Raw genomic sequence first — 17,788 nt, 5'->3', positions numbered from 1 at the left:
TCAGATAACTTTGCATTAAAAGTTATTTTATAAATTACTACTTCAAACCGTACTCATAATCACCCACATTATTTCTGAAACACATGGCTATAGGAGAGAGAGATACACCCATAACCCTTTGACCATCCCTGCATCCCTTTCCATTGGCCAAAGGACGCTGATTCCCCTTGGAGGACATAAGCCTATCATCTATGCAGTCCTGCTCCTCTAACTCAACCCTATGTAATTTTCTAAACCCCTTTAGGAAACTGTTCACCTGGCTTTTCTCCACAAATAATCCTTGATAGCAACATAGGACACAGATGTGGGCCCCCAATGTAACACAGCAGATATGTCATTAACCAATTCAGAGCCAAAAACAACTCACACCTGCAAAAAGTTTCTGCATCTGCCATGTGGTAACTGGTTCCTTTCCTCCCACAGAGTGCCCTAATTCTATAACGACATCGAAGAATAAGTCCCAACAATCGAGCACCAGATCTCACATAAGCAATACATGCCGATCTTAACGCAAGAAGCCAATGGCCCTCCTCATTTTATATATAACAGGATACCATTTATGATGGGTAGGATGGTGTCTCTTCATACATGAACACTGAATGCTCGGGTTAAGGCCTTCAAAACCCAGAAAAGCAAAGTACTTGTAGCCTTTTAATTATACCCGTTACTTTTAATGTTTAACCCTTAAGGGATGGATTGAGCCTCAGTGTGAAGTAAAACAGGATTGGGGAGGTGGACGGATTGAGCCTGAGTGTGAAACAATATTATGCACCACTGATATGGTAAGAATGAGGCGAGAGAGAGGTGCCAATACTTCTATATGTTATAAATTCACTAATGGCAACTTTTATACTGACTGGAGAGTCGGGCCAGTTGCCGCAGAACATCTTTTCAGCCGTCAGTAATGCTTCTGACTTGAAGGGGGAAAGTACTGCATCTCTCTCTCACACGAGTCTTTTTGTAAATTTGCTTGTAAATATACGAAGGGGTTGCCTTTTTTTTTTTTTTGTCTTTTACGATAGTATGTCGGTTGTAACTGTAATTTTACAGAGAAAATGGCAAAGAAATATTAGAAAAAGCATGTACAAGTAAAAAAAAAAAAGGTTACTGAATCTTCCTTCTCGTAAATTTACGTGAATATTGTTCAACAAATAAGCAAAAAATTTGTTGCTGCTTTTATTTCTTATCTGTTTTGATATTGTGTGAGCAGTAATAATAATTTTACAAAATACAATAAATTTATTTTTTAGAAAAACATACATAAGTTGGTCAAATTTACGATTGCCTTGTAAATGAGGCCCCACAAGGGGTTGTATATAGTCATTTTCAACTTGTGGAAAGTCGGGAAAATTTAAAAAAATTTTTTTTTTTATACGGTGCAATACATGTCATTCTCTTTCCACTGATGTGATTTTTTTTTTTATTTTGCCAACCTCAGAGTTTCCCTGGTCTGGGGTGCTGCACATTGATAAATTATGCTGTCCCTTAAGGGTTAAGAAAAAGTTGTCTTCCTTACTATTACAAAACCTTTGTCTTCTTCAGTATAACAAAGTACAGTACACACCACTATTGGTGTGCTGGGTACATATCTGTCACAATAACTACCTGGTGGTTACTCCTCTCCTAATAAAATCATACGAGTGTATATAAGACACTTTTCTCTTCAAGTCTGCAGTGAAAGTTAAGTATAGTAAAGAGTTTTACATAATCCACTATGCGCTTACAAAGCATGCATTCTTCTCACTCCCACATTGTCAACACTGGTGAGGACAAGCACTGCTACTAATATAAAAAAAAAGTGAGCATATGGTGCTAGCACTTTTCTAATATAAAAAATATCTAAATTCAAGCTTAATCAACGCTATTTGGTAATTAACATTTCAGGACAACTGAATTACAAAAGCCAACTTCCAATTACTGTAAAAATAAAGGAAAATATGTCCACTTGAATCAAACTGATGCTCAAAAAGTGCAGATTTCTATAAAGCACTGACAGAGACCTCCATGAAGGCTAATTTGCCTGGACAAATAATGGTCGTCTTACGACACCATCGGGCTGTAAAATTCAGTCGCACTGAAAGTGTTCTTGAAGCTACAGAATGCAGAGAGTTTGTTTGTTTACTTACTGATCAGTTTCTGATATGATGGCACTAGCACTCCCGGAATTCGTAGATGGGGTTCTGGGGTGACCATACTTGTCAATAGTGAATTTGCTCCCTTAATATCAACAAACGCTGCAAAGACATACACACACCCTGTATTCCTTAGCCTTCAAATCACTAAAACATACAGCATGGAAAACTTAAAGATTCATAAACATTACTGTACGCTACGAGTATGATAAACACGTGGTCACACTAAAGTGAAAATGGAGAGCCTTTACGCAGTAGAAAATATTGTTCAACATTCACCCTATTAGCAAATGCTACAACCAACCCACATACAGTACAACAGTGTAAAGTTTAGCCGCTATCAAATGGGATTACGAAAGCTCTTCGCCTGTGCTGTGCCCCATACTTCTCTCCCACTTACCTTAAACCTTTAAGTCTGTTATCTGATAACCATGAAGGCATACTCAGTAATTCTTTAAAATAAAATGAACACAAAACATTAAGACTACTCAAGAAATAGCAAACACTGAAAATGTTCAAACAATAATCTGTTGGAAGGAGGTGCACTTTAGCATGAAAACACTTTGACAAACATTTGCCTCATGTATACAAACTAATGCAAAATCTTCAAGTGTGTTACTAAAAATAACATAGTTTAGAGCAAAATGCAAATCAGTGACATGCCCCCTCTTGTAAAATTAAGGTTGCTGCATAGATCAATGATTTTCCCAGCCTTGCACTTGCTACTGCTAAACCACATTAAGCTACTCGTCTTACAATATTCATGCACTAATATATGCTAAGCCTTTTCTTATTCAAAACGATGGCTGGTTTTGAATATTATTTTCCTGAAGTGCTAGGTGCAAGTTAACTTTGTGTAAACAGTGACATTTTTTTTATCCAATTTCACTCCTTTATTTCTCTAGACTTTTTAGATCACAACGCACAAGCATTATTAGAGAAGAACTCGAGGAGGATGTTGACTATGTTATTCTGAAGAAGCAAAGTTTTTCTACTTTGGCTGCGTATTGGCGTGATAGGACAGTACAAAAAAAATTGTAACGACAGCATAGACTGAGAGAGATTACAGGTCTACTAAGAAGTACAACGTACACAATCCCGAGGAAAATTTGTGAAGTGTAAATGTTTCCTATGCAGTAGAGAAACGGGCACTCGGAAACAGAATCCAGGTTTTGAAGAAATGCAACTATTAGAAGCTGAAATCCACATCTACGGCATGCTGAGATCTCTATGCAGAACTTAAATACTTGCAATATGAGTATTCACAGGCTGATAAACATACTGAGCACACGATGATATTAAGTATTTTAGCCAGACCACTGAGCCAACTTATTTCATTTTCACTGGGCATGACTGAAGGATCTGTCTTCACAGTTTTCATAATAATAAAGTTTAAATTTCACTTATCAAATTAAAATTCTTATAACTGGACTAATTGACACTGATAGATATTCTAACAAAACTTCTTCCTGACTTGTTTCCAAAACTTGGCACGCGTCGTGGATAATATTTTGGATATTCCCACGAAAATTTTAAACTGTCAGTATTATTTTAAATTCAGCGTGTATACGAATTGGATCACATGGGCTATTTATCAAATACCCACGGGTCAAAAGAGAGTGACCAATTCTAAAATGAATCAAAATTAACTGTGAGCGCTATTCCTTTATATGACGAATTCCACATTCCAACATTGGGCTAATTCTGCTTTAATTTGTTCCTGTCAGATTCTTTATTTCATACAATTGGCCACTTACTGATTATAATCGGCTTTCAGCGACGTAAAGTGATCACTAGTAGGAATAGCTACATGTGATCTTGTCACTGTAATTGCAACTTTGGCTGCTTTTACTGGCTTCGTTATTCCCTTTGGTGTCTACATGGGTAGGCATCCAACATATTTCTACATTTTTATCTTATCTATAAAATTTGTGAAATGAGAATTCATCTTGCAAGGGTATTTTATGGATTACTGTATAATTCTGAAGGCTTCTAATAACTAAAAACTACAATCTTCAAGTAAAGGAGATGGGACAATCACAGAGATGGTACACATGAGGTTAACACAGTGCCAACCAATGCGAAGGCTGAAATATCACAAAAAAACCATATAGAAGACTTGGAATATATGTTGTGTTTAAGCATTCCATCATTCAAGTGTTGGGTGCCTTTGCTGTCATCAAACTATTACATTAGGTGTGGGACTTGTTACTGTTTCATATTAATATTGTAGAGTGATGCCTGAAGCAATTTTTGAGGAGGCTAGCAGAAGCATATTTGTAAATAGAACCTTAGTGTAAGATGTTTTTGAATAATTCTTAGTAATACTAGCTGTATAATTGTATGTATGTGTGAGCACAATATCAATAAGTTAGGTTTTAAGAAAAAACTCCGATGCAAAAATGTCAACTCCTACGTGTATCTACCCCTTGGACAAAAATTCCTAAAAGAGGCCACACCTAAAGGTACTCTGAAGAAACCATCATTCCTGGAGCAGCTGAGGTAACACACTATGAGCATGCACAGAGATCTCACTTGGAGAGAGCTCTCCATGCTTGGCCACGCACAGAGATCTCACTTGGAGAAAGCTCTCCATGCTTGCTCAGGCCATCAGTGTTGGAGAGCATGTGCTGAGCCACCAGCTAGAGGAGAATGAGTGGGAAGGGCAGAGATGAGACAGGATGGCCCAGCTAGAATATTTAAAAAAAGTCTGGCAGTGGTGGAGGCATTTCTTACCAGAACTCTTCAACTGCCGGGGGGGACCAGCGAGCACGCTTCTCACAAGGGGACTCAAGACAGCGAGACCAACCCCAACAAAATTTTGGTAAGGGTTAATAGTATCAGAGGTCATAAAGAGACAATATACACACTCATGTCCTGCACACCATCACTGCTCAATCAGTTTGTTAGCAAGTCACATTTCAACAATGCTGGCTGATGGAGGAGTGTTGGGTTGCGACAGGTGAGTGGGAGATTTCCATTCACTTATCACCTACCACCAAACAACCAACTTGTTACCAAGCCTCAATGACTGATTCCAGCTCATGGTACAGAATTTTCCTATACAAAAGCTATGGTCTGTTTCCATAGGAATAAGTTAAATCTAGTGAGAGCCTAATGAAATCTAATAAAGGCCTCACTGAAAAATATACCCGACACTTAAGCAATGTACTGAGTTAATATTAAAGGAAGCAATCCCTCACCATCGGAAAACAGGACATTTATTTAGTAATATGTGTTAAGTTTTATGCAAGGAAAAGTAAATACTGTTCTGTAATCTTTCTCTAAAATTTTGAATGCACAAACACAAACTTAGACCACTGGTAAAAGCACCAGTAGATAACTATCCCATGACAATGTACAGTATCTTGAAACATGACTAAGCATGGTTAAAATAAAACCTTTTAAAACTTATTTCCATTTTTCCTGGGTACAAAAGTCAAGATCCTTTTATAAGAGAGTATCCTTCCCTGTGAACTAGATTGGTCAATGAATTCGCAAGGTGGAGAATGGGGGATGAGATGAGAATACCCCTGAATACCCCTCACTCACCTGCCACCAATACTCTTTTCTGTGGTGTCATTATACTAATTTATAACCATAATAAGCATGGGTAAAATGAAAATGCCAAAGAGAGGAAAAATACATCTAGTTCTTGGCAGTAAACTTTTGAAAAACTCGGCAGATAATTAACTTTTCCTGCATTCATTAAGAAGGAAGTGAACATAGTTCATGACAATACAAACACTATTAAATGATATATGTTCTATTCAGAGGGTGAGATATATAGTAATTGCCAGCTAACTCAGGAAAACACTTAAAGAAGCAGAAGAGGTTTGAATAACTGAACTACCTTCCTGAACTCGTACGAGTGGTGAAACAACAGTTCAAACAGAATACTTGACTACCAATAGAGAAATCAAAATCTATTTCAGACTTCAAGGTTTGATAGCAATTGTGGTAAATAAAACTAATACCTCATAATAACAGTAACCAAATTTAATCTGACTGCAGCCACCATCCATTCCAAAATTCTTTCCTTGAGAAATAAAATGCAAATGATAGAAGTAATGAAACTGGGTAAACAAAGAGCATTCAGAACACAGGAACCAGTGTACTAATATTGAAATGCAATCAGAAGTTAGGCAGCAATTCTGGCTTGTGAAAGGATTATTGCCTAGTTTCCAATATTTACAAAGTTACTGGACTGTTCAAAGAAAAAGCAGGGAAGTTACCGCCAAGTAAAACTTCAAGTACAGTACTAAGACCATTTTTCAAGTGTTTACCATACTTCTGACAATCATTTACAAGTGTATCAAATACATTGTAAGTGATCTCTTCTGCAATAAAACGTCAAACAATGCCAGCCTTATCACAGTACTTGAAGTCTGTGATAAAATTAAGATGAGTTCATACACAAATCAGTTTTACAAAACCGTTGACTGACATCAAAACACAGTGGCAGACCATTATGAATAAGAAATTCAAGTTTTTTCAGGTGGACGGTTAACTAGGATAACTTCCTCATAGGCAGAATTATGTGTCATTACCTGTTACCTGTTAACTCCAAGAAAACTGTCATGTGCGTGTGTGTGTGTGTTTGTGATTAGAAGATGGGGATTCAATGTTGCCATTTTATGCTAAGGAAAACAAATTTCTAAAAAATGACAAGCCTTTCACAAAATGCTTCGTAAATGAATTTGTGAAAAACACTATGACAAAATCCTATGGTAATATAATGTAAAATACTGTGACTGAAGGCTCTAATGTGCTGCTTTTCACTAAGAACAGTCAACTTAATTATCATAAGAGCAGAAGTCATTTTGAAAAGAAAATTCAGTATACTGTACATGTACAATGTTCTTCTGAATTATTGCTTAACATAATTACAGTTCTCACGATTCGCGAACTCATGTATTCGCAGATTTCTCTGTGGAACGTATCTACCCATTATTTGCGGAAAATTCACCCATTCGCAGTATTTTTCACTGAGAAATATTCACTAATTACCGTATTTTCTCATCATTTTCATGACTAAATGCACTTTTTGTGTTAAAACTGTTAAAATACTTAAGTATAAGCAATTTTAGAGGGCTTTTCTTGTGTTTAAACTATCAAAACAGGCACGTATCAGAAAAGTCACTCACACTACAACTATCAGGTACTCGGTCACATTAAAGAAAAATTACGTTGGATGACAACAGGGGGTTTAGACATGGCATTACAGTTGAAAAGGAGCAGGCAGTGAAAGCAATGTTAGTAGTTGGGAATGTATACCCACTAATAAGGAGCCTTGATTTTAGATGTCATTAATTATATGAGCTTTTCTAACATATCTACAGTATATACTCTTATTTTAGGTGAGCAGCTCAAGCTTCGTAACCTGAAAGTTCAAAGTTGTGCCTGATCACAAAAGTGAAAAAAAAAGAGGAATACAAATGCAATTAATGTTTCTTGCAGGAACTTTGTTTGTCAAGAGTATGGAGTACAAAAATAATTTGACGTACACCATTTTTCAACTGGCAATCTTTGTAGCAACTGCAAGACCAGAAGCAATTGGTTTGCATCATTAAAGTATGATGTATTCATTTCTATGTACGATGTATTCATTTTTGTGCAGAATTTATCTTTAAACTTTTGAGAGTGTGATAATATTATTTTCACACATGCAAATGTCAACACTCGAGATTTTGATAACTACAAATGGTTTCCTCCGCTGAAAACTTTGCACTAAGTTCAGTTTATTATGATTTTTCATTTCTATTTTTTATTTTTGAACATGGTACAATAAATTGCATGGATTCAGCTTCAAAATTACATCATAACCATTAATAATACATGAAAATATATTTACAGTGAGACCTAAAAGAAAAATGTTGCAAGGGCCATTACAGTCAGATGCGATGCGCTACAAAACAAATCTTGGAACACTTCTCTCCCCCTCGCCCTTCCCCGTAAGTCTCGAAAGATAAAAGTAAACTGAACAACAATTTTACATAATACCGCACAGAATTTCAATGTAAAAAGAAAGATTATATAAACTATTTGCGTAACATACATGAATAAAGAAGCCTTTAAACAAATAATGTAGAAACTACTCTGGAACTTACCTTAAAAATAAATATCCTAAGTACTGTAGATATTATATCCTAGATGTAGCTTCCAATACTGACTGGTTTGTGATAAAATGCTTATCAAACTAAACAGGTGAGTACTGAACACTTATGCCAACAAAACTGTGAAAAAAGGAATTATGTAAATGGTGCAATATATATATAAAAAAAAAAAACTTACAGAACAGTAAACAAACCCTACACACTTATTTTTGTTCTACTTTACAAAAATAAAACCAAACAGCATAGCCAATCCAGCAGTGTGATAAACGAAGCTTCAACCAAAATGTTTCTATAAAGTACTATACACTACACTCCACTTACCTTGCTCCCCTGAAAACTGACTTCTGAACTGCTCTATCCTACAGAGTGAGCAATCAATTTCTCTCATACATACGTACACGCACAAGAAAGCAACACTTTTCTTCAACCATAATTCTTTAAAAATAGCCAAGTTTCCCATAAAGTAGTTTTCCAGGAGATATAAGTTCAATGATACTTTGGTTAATGTATATCTCGATTAACAAGTAATTCAGTTGAAGGCTGTTTTGTCCGAGGAAAAATCTGTTCGGTTAATGGATTGTTGCTTAGTTCAAGGGTGGACAAAGACAACTGGCTAAAAAATAAGGGATTATGAGCATCACGCATGTATGGTTCCCAGCTGAAACAAGGGGAAGGGTTCAGTTTATGCCTGGGTCGTGCTCAGTGCACTTCTCTGCTACACTGTCTGCGTCTTTGTAAGTTTTTCGTTATTCTAGTGCAAAGTAATTGTACTACAGGCAGTCCCCGGTTGTCGGCGGGGTTCCGTTTCTGAGGGTGTGATGATAACCGAAAATTGCCGCCAAACGAAAATCGGCGATTTTCAGGGGTTATCTGCACCAAAAAGCGCCGATTTTCGGTTATCGGCACCTCTGTTAGGTATGTATCGGCGCCGATAAGCGGAAATCGGCGATTTTCGTCGCTAAACAAGCCCCATAAAACCGGATCGCTGTTAACCGAGCCCGCCGTTAACCGGGGACTGCCTGTATACACAAGTCATCATGGCCCCTAAGAAGGCTAGAAATACCAGTGAGGCCAAGCCTGTCGTGGAGGACATTGTGGCTCTGGACAAGTCCCTGAGCTTGGAGGTCAGTGATCATGAAGTGGGGTTAGTGAAGGAGTACAAAGCAGTGCTCAACACAGAAGAACTGCAGGACCTTTAGTGGAAGCGGCACAGACAATAGCTGAGGAATTGTCTTCCGAGGAGAAGGAGGAAAGGGAGAATGTCCCTAGCTCATTAATTAATAAAATAAATGCATGTAAAGTAGGATAAATTCTAAATTTTTTTAGAAAATGTTATCCTGACAAAACTGTAACAAACTGTGTTATAAACCTGCTGAGAGATAATGCTACCTCTAACTTAACATCAGCAGAATGAGACCGAAAAGTTGCTGGGCATTTTTATGGAAGGGGACATCTTTCAAACAATAATAAAAAAATTTTGGTTGAGGTGAAGATAATCCAGTCTACTGTGCAACTGAGACAGTAGCAATCAAAGGAGTACACACTTGTCTAACAGGAGAATACACCGAACTTCGGCGCTGCAAAGGTGACCGAGAGTGCCTGAAAGAGACCTAAGAATACAGTACTTGGTAACTGGGAAGCAACCTGAGGCATCCATGATGTCAAATGCAGTTGAAGAAAATGCCTAGAATGCTCAGGCATAGTCCGAGATGAGAAAGATGGAGAGCAAAACTGGAAGCGTGACACCTGAGGAGAATGGGAACTACAAAGAGGCGTTCGTGCCTTACACAGTGACCATGAGACAGAATAAGGTGAACGATAGAAACTCATGTTACTCCAATCTGTGGGAGAAACTAGCGCTGATTTACGAGGTGTCAAAAGTTGATGAGAATGCCTGAGAAAAGAAGATGTGGAGAACAAATGCGTTCACACATCTGATCGCGGCTACTTGCACGAAACACCCTCATGTCGGACAAAAAAACGTGAGGACGAACCAGCATAGCCAGACCACCTGGGAGACTGAGAAAAATGTGAGAGTCTGGTGCCATGCGAAAGCCTAAACGTGGGGAAGCATTTGGTGTTAGAAAAACGCCTGCTGTCAAGCGTGAGTCCGATGGCAGGCGAGTGCTTAAGCACTGGCAAGAGAGCTTCCAATGCCAGGCGAACGTACAATGTCAGGCGAACGCCTACGAGAAAATACCAAATCATCCTACAAGGGAAGACTACAGAAAGAACCCGGATAGGGAATGCTAAGAGCTTGTGGCCTCCCGTAAGCCCTAAGGGATATGGAATCAGATATCGAGTATGTGCTCATCCTTACTTAGCAAACCTACCTCCTGCCTATGTGAACTTCGCTTGATCTTGCTGTGCTTATCTTTCAGTGACTGAGTGCCAACCTGTATGCAACACATGCCAGGTTGGCCTGAGGAAGAAGACAATGGGGACAAACGGCTTCCACTCCTGGATATGCCCTGCTTTCCTGTACCTCCAACAGTAGAAGGAGCGTCACAGAGCATGGCTAAGGTATGGCTAATTTGCCAGACCTCATATCCTGAACAATACAAGGAGCTTTGAGAGGAGAAGGAAAATTTTGAAGGAGAAGCATTACTAGGAAAAGAGGGAGAACAGGAAGAGCTGCTATCTGAAAAGATGAGAAACTCTTACTCCTAACCCCACTTCCTGTCCTAGAGTTATAAGAATCTCTTTTTCCGTCTTCTCCTATTCTTATCTGCTTCTCGCCTCTGCTTACACTTTCCATAAACATTCATCATTTCATTTGACCAACCAATACACTGGTCATAACGATCGTTAACAGAACAATCCTTGTTCCTACATGAAACTCACTCGTCGTGACCATCGTAAACTGATGAGTTAAAGGCGGGTGTTGCGCCCTCTTAACTTACTGACACAAAACGATTTTCCTTTATCCTCTTTGGATGACATCCTACATAACAAACAAGAAATATCAAACCAAATTCCGAAAAGATCTAATCATTAACGAAATCTTGAATACACTCTCCAATGTGTCCTCGCAGGCCGATGACAGGGAAAAAACTGGATGGAAAACCAGAGACACTCGAACCATCCGAAAGGGATGAGTGAAGAATAGACAGTTCAAACTAAACGATCCTATTTATTTATTTTTTGGGTTTACTTTTCACACTCTATGGTCCTCCCGCCTGACGCGGGAAACACAGCTATCATAATAGAGAGGAAAGATTAATTTAAAAAATGATCACTGGCAAACCTTTTTTGTGGATGTAGCACAGACTTTTTCTTAAATTTCCTTAGCACTGAAAATATATTTTTACATGTCAGCAAAACTTGTGTAAATACTGTACAGATTCCCCAAACTAAACCTTGCAGTATTTAGGAGTCTACTGTTAGGTCCTTCTCTGGACCAAACTTGACTCCAGTCACTCTGCCAGGGAGACCTACAAACAAGGGAAAATCATGTAGAAATATTTCCTCAGGTAATTTTTTTAAGGTGTGTTGTACATGGTGAGAAATACAGTTGTATATGCTTGGATAAACCTAACCCTAGACCGTAATTTCCCTAAGTGGCATACATTGTAGATGGAAATAAATTTAGCGCAGAACTGATAAAAACAAAACAAGAACTCAAGGCAAGCAGTTTCAATCACAGACTAAAAATCTGTCCGTCTGAAAGTTTTAGGAACAAAAATGTAAATAGATGAATTTCTGGAGGTTTTCCCTTTAATGTCTTTTTTTGTCTTGGGTATTATTGCTTTGTGTACAGACATATAATAAGGTATTTGATTCTTGTGGGGGACTTTTACTATGAAATAAAAAAACAGAGGAGGCATTTGAAGTTTTGCAAAATTCATAGCACTAACTTCGTACTACTAATGATACCAAGATGGTGGTACAAATTAAAAATACCAACTGCATCTTCACAATACAGTAATGAATATCGCCACGTATGAATGGAAATGAATTTTGACCTTCAAAATTTGTTAATTACAAGGAAAGCAGGTTTTAATAGTGCACAGTATTCACCTGAATTCTCCAAAAATTTAAGGCACTTGTTAGACAGATACTCACTTCATGATGTGTACACTGAACATAACCATTTTGAAATATGAGACTGAATGAGCAATAGTAAATGGGAATTAAAAAGTGGATATTTATGTGTGGGACTTTGTGGTTTCTTCATCAACCATCTGGCACCCCCGCGGGAGTAGTCAGCAATAAATTTCACAATCTGCTCTTCTGTCAAGTGACAAACATAGAGAGAGAGAGAGAGAGAGAGAGAGAGAGAGAGAGAGAGAGAGAGAGAGAGAGAGAGAGAGAGAGAGAGAGAGAGAGAGAGACTGATTGATTCTGAAGCGCATATTGCTGAACAGCACAATACTGAGTACAGTTTTAGCAGAGTGAATCTGTAATTTTAAAGTAATATTCCTCTGGCTAACTAACTGGCCACAGGCCCTTACATTGTCCTTAGAATAAGCAACAGATCACCATCTTTGGCAAGGCATACTGTACACAGGGGTCATCATTTCTCAAACCTGTTTTAGATCCCAAGTATAGTCTGGAGGATACCACATTTCTCACCTTGGCATGCAAAGGGGTTATCAGAAAGCAAGAAAATACCAAACATAAGCTCTAACAATGCATCAGGCATGACAAAAAAAAAAAAAAAAAAAGGCAACAGCTTCCACTGTGTAACATGCAGGTTATCGCAGCCACATACAAATTACAAAAACCAACTAGAGGAGGCGGAGGAATCATGGGAATCACCCAGTTTATGAGCACGTAATGTCAATTCTTCACACAAAGAGCTTATTTTATTTGTCTCTGCCCCCAGATACACCCAATGGAGGTTATTAGGAGTCCCCTTCATTCTGAAACAAGGAAGGAAACACAGTACATATAGACCTGAGCTCACAAAGACAATCTTCGAGAGGTACTGGAATGGATAAATTCTAACTTTCAGTTTTTGCCTTACCTATACCCACTCTGACTGCCAAGGGGTTAATGTACAACAGAACCTCTAGCCAGAGGCACAAGGTATACATTTTTCATACAGCTCATCTTAGGATGTATTTTCGAAAACCATTGTTGTGGGAACTACCATATAATTTTTGTTTATGCTTCCGATACCTTCTACATGTTTTTGTGACATCTTTCTCTTTGAGGAATAAGACCCATTTGGAGACAACCTTAAATTATTGAAAATATAAAGCTTCAGGAACTATGGGGAACTCTTTTGAAGGGTGAAGTCTTCAAAGAGGCTGCAGATTCCTTCAGGTGATTTTGAGGAAAAAAGGTTAAGTATGCCTTAGTTTAACCAGACCACTGAGTTCATTAACAGCTCTCCTAGGGCTGGCCCAAAGGATTAGACTTAATTTACGTGGCTAAGAACCAAACAGCTGTTTTAAGCAACAGTTTTCTTTTTATCTCTCCCAACCCCAAATAATACTGCTACCCCCTTCATCATAGGGAACCTGAGTAAAACACTATTTTGGGGGGTGGGGGAAATAAGTGAGGAGCATCAACAGCTACGGTGAAATATGCTAAAGAACAAATAAAAAAAAAATTTAAAAATATATGCTTTACATATGAAATCACAAGCACAGTCATACTTGATACAAGTGCCTTTTAAACTACCTTTAACTCATTACACATAATGATTTTTTAAATATTTATCAAGGGCCACATGTTGTCAGTAAGATTACATAGGGACTGAAGAAACTATGCAGTCTGCACTATTGCATTCTGCCTTGCAAAAAATCTATCTCAACACCTAATCTAACTTCAGACTTCTATAAGGGGCAGGCTACTTGTACTATCCCTTCCCTAAGCTATTGTGAGAAGCCAGTCAAAATTTTACTAATGGTTCTTTGGGACAAAATGACTTCTTTCTTCAAGTGATGACAGAACTATTTGTCCCATGAAGCATGTAAGTTAGAGTTGGCCCTTATTTTTCACATATTTCTTGTGCTTTTTACATTTTCTACCACCGCTCTTATTATAAACTAAACTAAGCATATTTAGGGTAAAACATGACAGAAACTTAATGCACTTCTCAAGACGCAAATTAACCTGAACTGTACACTAACCCAAGTTACCTATTCCATCCTAGGATTTTGAGTCCTACCTACCTAACCTACTGGTACCCACCAAAACCTACTTAATCATTCAATTAGTTCAGGATGCACCCCTGTAGGTACCACCACCACACTGAAGGATACTGCACAAATGAAAGGTGCTGGTTATATCCCTGAAGGAACAAATCTTCTTGAAACAGTCTTGGGTTACATGTTCACAATCTTATACTCAACACCTGAAAAGTACCTTTGACACTAGGGCTCAAAACTAAGTTCCATCTTCATTTTATTTCTACTGTTTTGTTTTCAACCAATTAATATCTGCAAAATCCCATTTGCAACCACTTAGAATCCTTGGTCAGTTCTTCTCAGCCCTCAATCAAAAAATCCTCCAGACCTACAACATCTCTCATTCACCATGCAATTTACATCAAGCGAAAGAAATCTCATGCAATTTATGCACTTTTTAATTGTAAGAGAAATACCTTGGTCTATGATTCACTACACATTTGATGCACCATGGATCACCCTCCCTCTGTGCGACTGTACCTTGACAAAAGAAACATATGGCGATGTGATATCTGTCTCAGCCAACATCAGTGATTCTCAGGTTGAACTCCGCAAGGAGACAATGTTTATTAATGAAAATTTTTTTTACTGAACAATATCAAAAAGGGTGTATATCCATGATGCAGTACGGGTGAGACTGGCTAACTTGAGAAAAATTTACCAAAACAATATAATAAATTTACTGTCTTTCGTTTGTTTATATTTTTAAGACATTACGATAAAAGATAAACAAACAGCATTAAATTTCTAATATTATTTCAGTAAATCTTTCAAATCAACTCGCCTGTACTGCATCATAACCCTTATCTATACACTCCATAGTACAAAAATTTCATTTATAAACAATACCTCCTTGCAGAGCCCTCTCTTAGAATTACCCATGATTCTTATGAATTCAATCTCTAGCATCTGAATCACATTTGAAAATTAAATACCCTGTTGGCCTAGTAGCTGGTTTATCGAAACTGCTTGAAATTTTGCTCCCAATCTCTAGACATTCTGCAAATGTCAGTTTCATTTCTTGCAATCTGGTTGCTTTTCAGATCTTCCCACACATCGTTTTTATGGTTAGGCTTCTCTGCGTACATTAACAAGGTACAACTGAAGACTAGTACCATGCCCCTCTAATTCGGTAACTAGGCCTATTACGGTAAATGCAAATGAGAGGATCAATATAGAAAATGGTGTACTCAATGCAGTACCGGTGAGATAACTTGAGAAATTTGCCAATACAATGGATAATTTCATATGTGTTTTACATTAATCCCTGAGGGGCTGGTACTGAACAGGGTGGTAGCTCTGCTGGGTGCTGTGTTTAGTACCAGCTTCTTGGAAATGAAAGCAAAAATATAAACTATAGATAGTAAAGGAGAAAGCTGAACAAAGATATTTTATGTTAATCCCTAAACATGGTGAAAGCTCTGCGGGATACCATGTATAATACCAGCCCCTTGGGGATGGATGTAAAAATATAGACAATATGCAATGAATAGCTCATTACCTCTGTAAATTTCTCAAACTATCTTCCTTGGACTGCATTATAGGCCTATACACCATCCTCTACATTGTTTGACAAAAAAAAAAAATTATACTAAAAAACGATATATTCATGCAGCCGTCTTCTCTACACTTACCCTAAGGTATCAGTTTACACGCAAAATGGGTATATACCACGTTTAGTACCAGCCTCTTGGGGATGAACGTAAAAACAAAAAACTGTAAATATCATAGACAAACAAAAGGCATAAAGATAAACAAATAGAAAGCTTAAGCAAGATGCGGTAAATATTACGGTCGCTGACCAGCAAGAACTGTATTGTGGTATGTAGTAGCCTAGTAAGTTCACTTTTACCGCTGATTCTTTTTGGTAATGAGCGATAAGTAATCCTGCATTATAGGGGTCTCAATTCACTGCTCCCTTCTGTGTGTGTGTGTGTGTGTGTGTGTGTGTGTGTGTGTGTGTGTGTGTGTGTGTGTGTGTGTGTGTGTGTGTGTGTGTGTGTGTGTGTGTGTGTGTGTGTGTGTGTGTGTGTGTGTGTGTGTGTGTGTGTGTGTGTGTGTGTGTGTGTGTGTGTGTGTGTGTGTGTGTGTGTTTGTGTTTAAGCTTTCTTTCCTATTTCAGTTTCTTCTTTCTACAGAACTGCAAACAGAAGTATATGTGCAAAAAAAATTAGCGGTTTATCTGCTGACAGAAGCAGAGATTTGTTAAAAAAACAAAGAAATGGTAATTCTAAGCCGTAGTTCCGCGGTGAGCTAGACTATGGCAATTGACGTTTTCCTATGTTATTTTACTTGCTTTACAAGAATTTAAAAACAATATTTTGTCGGCCGGCTGTAACTAAACTGTAATTGACCTTTGAAGACTACACTACTGACGGGGTAGATCTAACCCGGCATTCCACGGCGAGCCCCCACCCCCCTCTACAGCTAATACGGCAAAGTTGTAACCGTTAAACACCTCTAGGGTATGTTAGATTGGTATTTTTAAGGGTGTTTACTGGTTACAATTTTGTTGTATTAGCTATGGAGGGGGTGGGGGGCTCGCTGCAGAATGCTTGCTTAGATCTACCCTGTCAGTAGTGTAGTCTTCAAAGGTCAAATACAGTTTAGTTACAGCCGGCCGACAAAATATCACTTTAAATTCCTGTAAAGAAAGTAAAATACCAGGAAAACGTCAGTTGCCATTGTGAGTAATTCTATATATTAGCTCTGCACCTGTTTTTACCTTTTCAACTGGTTTTTTCTACACTTTTAGGGATCTGATACCGGCGGTGCACCAGTTTGTTGTCGGCCAAACAGAATTTCCCTTCGCTGTGTTTAGTACTGGCCCGGGGGGGGGGATACCCATACATTAACAAGTTATTGCACTTGCCGGACGGGATAAGGACTGTTCCAAACAGACGTACCCGTGCTCTGTCTTGTGAAGATTGCGTATGGAAATCCGTTGTTGGATGGACCTCAGGGGTTAATTACAGGTTAATTACACTCGAGCGCCAAAAATTAAAGGTAAGTTCGAGCGCCAAAAATTAAAGGTAAGCTCATAATTAGCAACGAAAAAACTAGAAAAAGCCAAGTTAGAAGGCAGTCGCTGCCACGGAGCTACTATACAGCTCTACCCCATAGCGTAGCTCACGGCGGAACTATGGCTTAGAATTACCAAAAAAAAAAAAAAAAAAAAAAAAAAATAATGCTCTGCACCTCATGTGAATAATGATTTGTGGAATGAGCACTTAGGAACCACGAACCAGGCACGGGCTCTTGCTCTTCAGCAGCCACTTTTTGATAAATTTGAAAAAAAAATGAGCAGTTCATCTGCTTACAGAAGCAGAGATTTACGATTTCCTCAAAATCCTATGGGTGCGTATTCGCCCCGCCATGTTTTTGTTTATTTACGTTCCCC

At 38.2% G+C, this 17,788-nt stretch overlaps 1 protein-coding gene across 19 annotated transcripts in view; it reads right to left on the bottom strand.

The window, feature by feature from the left end:
• Positions 1-17,788, bottom strand: part of LOC136825341 (uncharacterized) — a 34,401-nt gene that overhangs the window by 16,158 nt on the left and 455 nt on the right. For 3 of the 19 annotated variants that reach the window (XM_067081556.1, XM_067081566.1, XM_067081560.1), the window contains exons 2-4: positions 14,805-14,868; positions 8,243-8,368; positions 2,127-2,234 (exon numbers count right to left, since the gene is read on the bottom strand). The exons of 2 other annotated variants lie outside the window; for them this stretch is intronic. In XM_067081556.1, the coding sequence (XP_066937657.1) occupies positions 2,127-2,193 (67 nt within the window). In that variant the 5' untranslated portion in view covers positions 2,194-2,234; positions 8,243-8,368; positions 14,805-14,868. The remainder of the gene's footprint in view (positions 1-2,126; positions 2,235-8,242; positions 8,369-14,804; positions 14,869-17,788) is intronic. 14 more of the 19 variants (XM_067081567.1, XM_067081568.1, XM_067081574.1 and 11 more) reach the window with 7 other exon arrangements.

This window comes from Macrobrachium rosenbergii, chromosome 37, assembly GCF_040412425.1.
Source record: "Macrobrachium rosenbergii isolate ZJJX-2024 chromosome 37, ASM4041242v1, whole genome shotgun sequence".
Taxonomy (NCBI): Eukaryota; Metazoa; Arthropoda; class Malacostraca; order Decapoda; family Palaemonidae; genus Macrobrachium; species Macrobrachium rosenbergii.
Note: the sequence above shows the minus strand (reverse complement) of the source record. Positions and strands in the feature narration are given on the sequence as shown.